General features: G+C 37.8%; 1 protein-coding gene across 2 annotated transcripts; it reads right to left on the bottom strand.

Annotated features, from left to right (window-relative positions):
• Positions 1-1,234: 1,234 nt before the first annotated feature.
• Positions 1,235-10,517, bottom strand: LOC111253945 (heme-binding protein 2-like). 2 transcript variants are annotated; one of them, XR_015321777.1, is made up of 6 exons: positions 7,002-10,517; positions 3,982-4,134; positions 2,979-3,108; positions 2,464-2,644; positions 2,070-2,199; positions 1,836-1,970 (listed from the first exon to the last, which is right to left on the bottom strand). XR_015321777.1 is itself a non-coding variant. In XM_022814266.2 (5 exons), the coding sequence occupies exons 1-5, from the start codon at positions 7,002-7,004 to the stop codon at positions 1,781-1,783; spliced, it is 657 nt and encodes a 218-aa protein (XP_022670001.1). In that variant the 5' UTR covers positions 7,005-10,517; the 3' UTR covers positions 1,235-1,780. The 2 variants fall into 2 exon arrangements, 1 of the variants encoding a protein (XP_022670001.1); XM_022814266.2 differs by lacking the exon at positions 2,070-2,199 and having other exon boundaries at positions 1,235-1,970.
• Positions 10,518-10,620: the final 103 nt, after the last annotated feature.

Raw genomic sequence — 10,620 nt, 5'->3', positions numbered from 1 at the left:
ATATCCAATCAAATTCAAATCCACGATAGATACATTCCAAATAGAGTCACATATGGATTGATACGTACATAGGGTAATAATAGGTTTTTGATCCCTAAGTATCACTTGGCCAAAAATACCTCATAGTTCCTGGCTCTGGAGCCTCTCAGAAACTATCACCAGAAAAGCTGTATAGTACGCACGTTCGATCTCGTTGCCAAACAGCCTTCGTGTGTATTTTCTAAAAGATAGTCTCATTAAGAGACATAAATCTGTGTGACCAACTTCGATTGAAGCCTTTGATCGTTAAGTTCCTGCGAGCGATTTGAATAAGTCAAATTTACACAGTAAAAATCATGCTAGCTACAAATGTGGGCAAATAAACCTCAAATTGGCCGAGAGATTTTAAATAATCAGCTACCACAAATTATCGAGTTATGATACTAGAAAGGACAAAAATGTCAAAATGACATAGTCCTGAACTGAAGTGGTTCCACAAACAAGTATGGTACATCGAATTCATAAACCAATACCAAAGGGCTTCCTTTTAAAAGTCATATCAGAACACCGAAACACCAAAACATTGAATGGTAATTCTACCTGCTGCTGCTGCTGATTCCATTAACAACAAGAGTATTTGCCAGATACGTTTAAGTTATCCAAACCAAACGTGCCATGGCTTTAGGGATCACTCAACTGCCGAAGGTTTTTGTGGAAGACCAGTTAAAAAACGCCCTGGTTCAATCAAGGTGCTTATTCCTTTCAGCTGTTAGCGCTAAAAATCTTGCTGCATGAACATTTTTGTTTGTGCGGACTAAAGTTTCCTAAATCACTTATAGGGCTTATGCTGCTAAAAACGATATAATTAAACATAATATTTGCACCTAAATGGCAGTGGTTGACGCTTTCTGAGTTTCGCTAGCAAGTTTGCCTCACTTAGCGTCGTTACGCGTTTAATATTGTGATGCATTGTTTGCCACTAAGGATTTTTACCCATCTTATAGCAATCGCTAGCTTTGATGGTCAAGCATTAGATTTCCAGCGATTTTAACGGATTATCAACACAAACAAGCTTGAAATGCCCATCAATTCAGTTTCTTAAGCCTTTCATTTATGTATTTCTCTTAATCGTTTTCAATGAATGCATTATTTCATATAGTCTTACACATAAGTATTTAAGATCACAAATAATTCTATGGTACTAATCATAAGTTCTTACTAGGAATAAAGGAGAACTGAACTTCTTAAACTCAACTTTATTTCTAAGATAATAAATAGCTAGGCACAGCCTTTAATAATTTCACCTGCAATTATCGGGACCAGCCGAAATTTCTCAGGAAAACTATTATATCTACATTGCGTGTCACCACCCCACAACTAGTAAATCTGCTCAACATTTAGAAAGCTTTAATCTCATACTTCCCACTGTAATAGTGTGCACCAAATTAAGTCTATGGTAAATGTTAATTATATTGCATTTTCAAAAACCTTTCATGATTCTCTTAGTGTGCGTTATTATACGCTCTATTATTCTCTCGGTCACTTGAGTTTGGGTTGGCTTCCAGAAAGTCAGAGCTTTTGTTAGGTTTTGTGTTATTTTTCTTTACTTTTTTTTTGTACCTTTAATAATGTGTATTATTCAGCAGCTCAGAAAAACACAAACGTTTTTCACATGGAAAGGATGTTTTAAAAAAATAATTCTGCTATATTGCCTTTTTGCTTATCTAATAAGCAGTGACGAAACAACCGAGTCGCACACGGTATTGGAGATACGAAAATGTTCTATATAATTTGATCTTTTTTAGAAGCCAATATCGTCTCTAAGCGGTAACCATATTTCGTTCTTTCGTTCATTAATAAAGTAGATCATATCGTAACGAGCGGTATAGAAGTAATTCCTCTCAACTCGTGGATCTCGTCGCCCAACTCCGAGATAAAACGTTCGCCCAATCTCAATCCACTCCTGTTCACTTGGACGTCCACCAAAGCGCCTATATTAAGAAGGAAAAGGAACAGAGATAATTTTAAACCGTTAACATATGCGGATGGCATGCTTATGACAGAATAGACAAAATACTGTGGATATGCACCAGTGCTAACGGTCTTCCTTTCTTCTTTTCTTTCCGTTGGGAATAATGTCCAACACATTCATTTACAGATGCTTGGTTTGTCAACGCGAATGGCATGAGTAGCGTAACTGAATTTGAAATTTAATTCGACCTGCAAGAACGCAACACTTTTTAATAACTAGAAAACGTTTGCTTTTTAAATTACGCCGTAAATATTGCTGCTATTTCCTTTTTAAACATTACTGAATATAGTTTTTCTTAGGTATAATTTCGTTTTACTTGGCTAAAATTACAATGTAAGCTAACTTATGACTCGTGCACTAGTAGAAAATAACTTCACCATATCTGATAAGATGTAACATTTTACGTCGCAATTAAGTCTTGTTCTAAAAACACTACAGAAGCTATGTCCTACTTGATAAGGTATCTCCGCTCAGACTCCTCATCGATGCTAACATCTGCATCCTTGGGCGTCGGTGGTTTTTTATAAAGACTCATAGGCAAAGGAAAGGAGAGTGAATACTCCGCGTTGGTCCGACCGCTCGCTCCCCAATAGATCTTCGTTCGATGAGGAGTAGTGAGCTCAACTGTAACATCTGTAACGCCACGGTATTCAAACAAAGGATACCACATACTTTTAATTAGTAAAACAAGGCTAGTAACGTCTACTGTCATAACGGATTGAAATATTGACCTACGATGGTGATAATCTAGCGCTATTTTGAACATTTCATGTTGTAGTCAACTTCAACACCTGTACTGTAAGTTGCTCTTGGTCGAAAACATTTTTGAAATAAAATAGTTTCAGTTAAACTTTTCACCTAGTACTGTGAAATGACCGTGGCAATTATCAAACGTTTAGAATGAACATCATTGATTTGCTCAAACATGCGTCTTATCTACAAATGTATATGAATTGTCTGTACGAACTTTCTTTGTTGAAAGCCTGAATGTAGTAAACAAGCTTCATGAACGACTTTCGGCTAGCCTCGTACAGGCTCGACGCTCTGGTTCGAGCTGTTATCCATTTACTCGCAGGGTACAATCGTTCCTCGAAACCCTGAATGGCCAAAATGCATGCAGACATTTAAAGCCGATTCCTTAGTTGTATAGCCGCACAAAAGTGAATGCCCGTGTTGGCAATGGTTCCATGCAAACGAGTGCATCATGGGAAACTAATGTGAACTTCATCCCACGGTGAAGTCCACGGTATACTATTTTCATACATTAATCGGTTCAGATTGCTACCGTATGCTAAGTTCAGTTATGCACCTATTTTTCGTGTACGAATTCGGAGAGGAAGAGAGATAACACAAGAGTTAATCCAAATACGTCATTATAAAGCGCAGATTCAGCATAAAGCTGGCATTTCCTACGTGACAATATTGCACAATTAATATCCTTATGGTGCTGGGAAGGAGTTCAAGGTTATATTATATTTGTACTCATAATTTTAGTAACAATGAATATTATTCTGAAACGATTTATATTCAAGGCACGCTACAACTAGCAGCAAGTCTAGAGAAATAAAACCAAAATTCAGCTTACTAGAGCAAAGAGGTGCTTATGTGAATAAGCAATTCCAAATTATTCTTATGAAAAAATTATTTTCCTTCCTTTATATATATATATATATATAACATCGCAAATTACTTATCATAGTCTTTGTGTGTTACTAAATTCATATAGCAAAAGCGTCTACTTACGCCACAATTGCCTTTGTACAAAAATATATACATAGTCGATTATATCGAGCAATAATTATGAGGCTTATCGGTCGTTAATATTAAGCTTTACTCAAATCAGCTTCAAACTAAGTACCTTTGATTCAGCGCATATATGACCCATCACTCTTGAAAGCTAAGACCAATGACGGCTGAGATGTTCGCTGAAGTAACAACTCAGACTTAGTGATTCATATCATTGAGCTCACCGTGCCGTTGCGAAGTACTTTATAATCGATGCACTCGGTTCCCTTGTGGACGCAAGCTTTTGTCGAGCATATCATCAATGTGAGTATATAGACTACAAAAAAAACGACAGGACGGTTTTCCATGGACGATCCTGGTCGTAGCAATTGTTGAATCTACAAGAAACGTCATAAATGGAAAACATCCAGCTCAATTGTAAATATATTCAATTAATGTAAACTTCACACTTGGTTCGAGGACAAACATCTAAACTCATCGGTAAATCGCTAAAGACTACTTAAAGCCAGGGTGCATCGATACGCCCAGACGCAATTCAAATGAAAGCTTCGAAAGTCAGTTTTCTTTAGCGTCACCATGAAGAAACCAGGACAGTTATATATGAATGCAGTGCACTTTAGCAGAAAGCACGTCCACCAAATATAACTATTCCAGTCAAATCTACTACAATGAGCGAAACATCGTTAATAATGCGTTTAATGTAAAGCTTATTGGATCAATATGCCTTGTAAATTTATTAAAGTGTATCTTTATCTAGCAAACTTTTTAAAGTTACGTGGCAAATTTACAGAGATCGTTCACTTCAGTTGTCACATTGATTTGTGAGATATACCTGCTATAATGTCAGAATGACGACCTTATGCTATGCACTGACGACTAATCGTTGTTCGCATTATATAGAACTGGCGGAGATGCTTTAAGAGAAGTGAGCTTGGTAAATGCAGAAGAGTTTATTGAAATAAGCAGCCGTAAGGAGACGCAGGGGTTTTAATAACTAGGGTACGCGCTTCGACGAAATATAAAATACGGCCGGAAGGTGGGACTGATTGTCTTAAGTCTGAGTGAGCGAAGAGCAGAAAAATGCGCGTCCGGGAAGTTCTTTAATCAAACGGCTTAATTTCCACTTCAGTCATTTTCACTTTCGTTCTGTCTTTGATTTGGTAACATTTAAAGGTGAAAATCAGTTACGCAGGTCGTTGCAGAAAAATGTCGCTCCGATGTATAGACACACTTAACTTCCGTCGGATCATGAAAAACAAACAAGAAATTTATATATACGTACATCGTTGTGTAACAACATGTGTAAACAACTAACGGATAGAGAACAGGACTGAAAAAGAGATTGCTATCAAAACGAGGAGATCCTCTGGTCGATATATGTAATCAAAGAACCAAGGTTATACCGGTCATTACAACGATAGCATTCCGCAGCCGCTGCGTTGAAATAATTTCTGTGTGCACTACAGACTTGAGCAAACCGGCGTTGTAATTTAGAATAAGCTCTATCAGATTAAATACTATCAAGAACCTATACAGTTTAAAGGCTGTTTCTGGCAGAAATATCTGGAAGCAGAGCTGAAATAGCAGTTTGGCTGCTGATGACCAGCACTAGGCCCCTGTCCTGCACATGTGCGAGAAAAAACAACGACTGCAGATAAAAAAAACTCACACCATATTGGAGTTTGGGCATAGCAAACTGTGATAATATAACAAAAGTTTTTCTCATTTTTTCAGTTTTATTATGAGTCTATATTGTAGCATTCACCTGAATAGCAGTAAGGTATATTTTGGTCTTGAGGCGATGTATAGGCGTGGCGTTGAGTATATGGTAAATAAATTAGGTAAATTTAGGTCGTTAGCTCAGTGTTCCTGAATAAAACTGTTTAACTGCTGCAGAAGCGATAATGAAATCGAGCTCTTTATTTATCTACAAAGCCGCTCGCAGGTTATAGTTTGTTACAATACAGTTAAGAACAAATATGTACTTGAATTATCATCACCAATCTTTAATGCTATCGTATGATATGACAATAGGTCTAATGGTACAACAAGATCTACCGAGAATAAAGTTTCCCCAAATCGTCCCAACGGCAATGCTGCCAAGCCACTAGATTTCGTTAACACCACAACATCGCCCGCAAGTAGTTCCACAGATGTCTAAGTTTCTAAGTTCGCGGCAAAGTTAAGCAAGGCCCAACGCAGGAAGTAACGAACTACGCAAGACAAACGAAAACGCTTGAATGAGGCCGAAGCGTAAGGCAGAAGCAGGCTTTAGAACTCTTTGAATAGAAACCATGTATTCTGAATCAGGTTGTCCAACAACAAATCATCGGACTTCCGGTTTAAGCCTCGTTGTGCATTATAGACATCCTACATAATCAATATTCGCGTGATATTATAAGATTATGAAGTTAGTTTATTTAAATCCTGCTGAATTGTATGCCAACTCGATCACGATCGGATGCTTCTAACATGATAGCAATATGATTTGCTTTTGTCATCAGGTTGATCAGCCATCAAAACCACCGTAATGTAATTATAATATATTTTTGCTCACCAGGGTACAGACAAATACCACTTAGCAACGAAATTGCCTTCAGAACTCACGAAGATAATTAGAGTCTGTTAGTTAACGGTTTTATTAACAAACCTGCACAAAGTGGGCTCTAACGCGGATTAAAGCTCACCCAAACAATTTCGTTCATCCATGGCGTTGAATTCTGAAGTTGGATTATACGTAACAGCTTATGAAACCGATGGCTATTTTGGACACTACCGCGTTTAAAAAACGGCTAAACCTGTAGATCGCATTTATATAATTTCGTCCGTAAAGCAGTAGTGAATAGTGAAAATTGCCTTCTATGTTATCTAATACAACGTAATATGAAGGCTCTCTTGCCCAAAATAAGATGGCTAAAAAAATACTTTCTTACTTTCTCCCCTGCATATTCATCGAATACGCTCGAAGTAAAGGAAATGTTTAATTTTATATAAAAAACTATATGTAAATTTCATAGCAATAGCACTCTTTTAAATGTATGGTCAGCTTTATATTAAACATATGCAAAATCCGTCACCACTTCAACCATTATCGCCACATATGACATGCCGGACTGAATGTCAATGACCTGCAAATTTCGCTAGAATGTTAGGGAGCACTTTCACACGACGGGGGGCGGGATTTCCTACTTGCAGTTTTCCGTATTCATAGCATGGAACAAAGCACTTTTTCATGGGGACTTACCATGGTCAGTGGGTCTGTGCTTCAGCCATGTACTATGTATTGCTCCTCTACTGACACAATAGTGTTTTCTCGTGCGTTACGTTAGCTCGAGTAGTCTAAGACGGTATTAAAATCATATATAAGAAGAAGATGGGCCGCGAGTTCAAGCCCTGGACGCGGCAAGGGTTGATGTGAATCCCCTTCTCAAATGGCAAGCATTGAATTGTATGCCGAGGGTTTTCCGCGCATCCCCGGGAACCCACGCATAAAAATCGACACTGACCCGACAGTCTTGGTTATTTCCCGTTGACAGTAGAATACAACGATCATTTTGTAAAAAAAGTGATTGGCGTTTAGCATAAACATTCTCCATTAAATGGTCGCAATAAATATCCTTTACCGTGCTACACTTTTGAATTTTATCCTCATAAATGCATCAGTGCTGATTTGCCGGATTTATCGCGCGAATAGAGAAATGAAACTGATATGCTGAATGACCGTGATGATAAGAAAAGATCATGATGAAAGCACTAATAAGAAGCCCCACCTTTAATATTGTATATATAGTACTGAAAAGTAAACGGCGTGCAAAAAACTGTAATGATGCCATAGTAGTAAACGCTCTGCATTTTCAATACTGTCTGTCTACCTACATAGACCCAGATGTCTTGCGGGGTTAACCACCTAGCGACTATCAGCGGGTAACTTTCACACGAATTCACTTCCGGTGACGGTTAACGGTGAGAGTTAAGCAGCTCGGGTTCAAGGCACTCTTTATTTAGCTCCACAAGCAAAAGGCAAAGTCAATTTTTAATGTATCCCTTGCATTTCCGTTTTGAAGAATTTCGTGACCTATGCTCTTCAACTCAACAAACCTTAATCAAAAAAAGCACGGCAATCAGCTGCCTTCGTCAGCCATTCATAATTATCCAATTTACATCTACACGGAAACTGAACAGTAGTAACTGTCAGTATCTGTTGTTTCCAAATTTCACATAAATTTTTAAATCACTTTATGTACCGCAGGCTCCGATTTTAAACCAGACCCAACAGAGCAGAGTTGAGCAATTTGTGATTCATAATATAGATCATTTGTAGAATTGAAATATTAAATCACTTTGAGCCCGTATAAAGACGAACGTAAAATTATCGTTTGAACATTTGTGTCGAGACTTTCTATAATTCTGTAGCTTTCGACCCAACCTGATAGCCGTACCTAGAGCATTTTCTCTTTAATCAGAAAATAATTATCTAGCTTTGCTAAATTACTTTATTTATTCTACTGAATTTGCGATCCTTACATACTTCTTGATAGTGGTACGAACAGATCGTCCTTAATACTGCCCATGGCTCGCATACAGCTAGTTCAATAATCCGCACCATAAGCGTCCAAAAAGCCCTCTAATAAAATTGACCTCAAGTTAAATAAAACACGCACAAAACCTTTGTTTCGTGCATAACGCATGTACTAGCTTTAGTTTATTCTTAATTACCTGTATATTTATTATGAATTTTATTATGTCTGTTTTAATTCAGGTGTCAGCATCTTCGTTTTTATCTCACTTCAATAGCGCCAGCGACGGATGTGATGTATTGATCACCATAGACCTTAGTTTTTTCAACTTCAGCTTTATCGTTAAGAAGGCGGCATATTTGATTATACTTGTACTATCCATTTATGATCGTTAAACACTGAAAATTGCATTGTATAGGATTGTTGCACTAGCACAAACACCTTCTTGAAACATGCATTCTCTTCACGTGTCTAGCATTCTTGGCAGGGCCTCACCTTTGACTCATATTAAGGGCAACGATTAAAAAGTCAATATTTGATAGGTTTTTTTGATGTCCTTATATACATTTTGGTTCCTGTACATAAACGACAATGAAAGATCCCTTGTATCGGCACGCATACCATTACCGATCATTGTCCATGCGAAGAATGCCCAGGCCAACACAGTGGCCAGACGTGGATTCGTCTGCCACACCTCAACTGATCGTAGTTGAGTCAGCAGTTACTTTTTTAACCTTTAACCAACGATAGACAAATTACTATATTAATAAGCTGCTGGTTGATAACAAGGTTTAAGTGTTAATACTGACTGCTGCGGCGCTGAAATTCCGCATAAATAGCATTGCCATCACGTTTAATCGTAATATTTTGAATATATTTAGATGATATTGTATAACAAAACTATAAAAGAGTTCGTGACGTCAGTTGTCTGCTTATTTTGGCTTATTTTGTTATCTGCTTGGAGAAGTTTTTGTTTGTTCGTTAGAATGATATATAGATACTCTAGTATATTCCAGGGTCCATGTGACTTGAAAAACGTATACTCAAACAGAGTAGAGTCATCTTCAGTTATCTATTATACGCGCCCGTTGCTCATTGTATTGGTCCAAGGACAGCGGGAAACAAAAAAATTTGCAACCATTGCCAGTAACAAAACGGTGTTCTGAGCTGAGCTTCGTTAAGATGTTCCACGACATAAAATTCCCCATGCGAACTACTTGGGATCAATGTGCAATTCTCACAAAACTGAAGCATTCTTTCCATACCACTAACTTCCATATCGGCCACGATTACGGCTTTGATGCAAGCGAGGCCAAAAGAGGAGCTCGTAGCGCTTGTTCGGCCTATTTTACACATTAATGTTATCTTTTACATTCAGTGTAGTAATTTTCCATTTGATTTAATTCGTCTCCATAATGTCACAACCTTCGACACTTACAGTTAAAAGTTGTTTTGTGGGACCGTCTTTTACAAAATGATCGGATATCGTACACTGCACAGTAAAAGAAATGACAGTGAACGTCAATGCCAACCTCATTGGTACGTCCGGATGTTTTAAATGAACTGTCGCACTTTTCGAAAAGTAGAGTATATTCACATCTAATTGTCGATTTAATTATTATTGGTACAAAAAGTAAACCTAGTTCCGTGTTCAGTTGATACTATACACATGGGCGATTATTAGAGCGAAGTGGTTCTTCGGTAAACAATGTTTCTGTTAATTAATCGAACAAGTGTAAAGTTGTGCATCAATAGATGTGCAACTCGCAGTATAAACAAGCGACACCCATGTTACATGGTCCATAGAAGGCTATTAATCTTCTCCTGAGCACGTACCTCTAGCTATCGTGAAACCGTTTATTCACACGAGATAACGTCGCAAATGTAAGGTACTTGTTTCCATTGGTGACAAGGTTTGCCCGGTTCTTGCTCGAACTACCTACATAGGAGAATCCTTATGACCACATCCATCATCGCTATCCGACCCCGCGTCGAACCCTACCCGAAAGTAATTGAAAATCCCGATTTCCCGTTGCTACCATTGTGTTAGTTGTAGGAACATCATCTCACTATAGATGCTCTACCGAGTAGATGACGAAAGAAACGAAATTAACATTAGAGAAGCTATTTACCTATAGGAGTGTACGCCTCTATAAAAACATACCGTTGTATTACCTATCGTTTAACGGTGATGTCAAAGGAAAATACGTCATTTAGATCATTACTGACCCTTATTATGAAAATCATTATTACTCTAAAAACGTAGACTAATACCCCGTAAAATGCCGCGCTCCTCCACATATTTGCCATTATACAGGCGTATATATAAATTGCAAAGAGGAGTAT

This window comes from Varroa destructor, unplaced genomic scaffold (genome assembly GCF_002443255.2).
Source record: "Varroa destructor unplaced genomic scaffold, Vdes_3.0 BEIS01000001.1, whole genome shotgun sequence".
Classification (NCBI taxonomy): domain Eukaryota; kingdom Metazoa; phylum Arthropoda; class Arachnida; order Mesostigmata; family Varroidae; genus Varroa; species Varroa destructor.
Note: the sequence above shows the minus strand (reverse complement) of the source record. Positions and strands in the feature narration are given on the sequence as shown.

Bases quoted from the DNA above. Each gene is read 5' to 3' on its own strand.
- LOC111253945 (XM_022814266.2), bottom strand. The intron at 3,109-3,981 runs GTGAGCTCAATG...TTGGCCATTCAG, and splicing joins AAGTACTTCGCAACGGCACG to GGTTTCGAGGAACGATTGTA. The intron at 2,645-2,978 runs GTTCGTACAGAC...GTGGCGTTACAG, and splicing joins TCAGGCTTTCAACAAAGAAA to ATGTTACAGTTGAGCTCACT.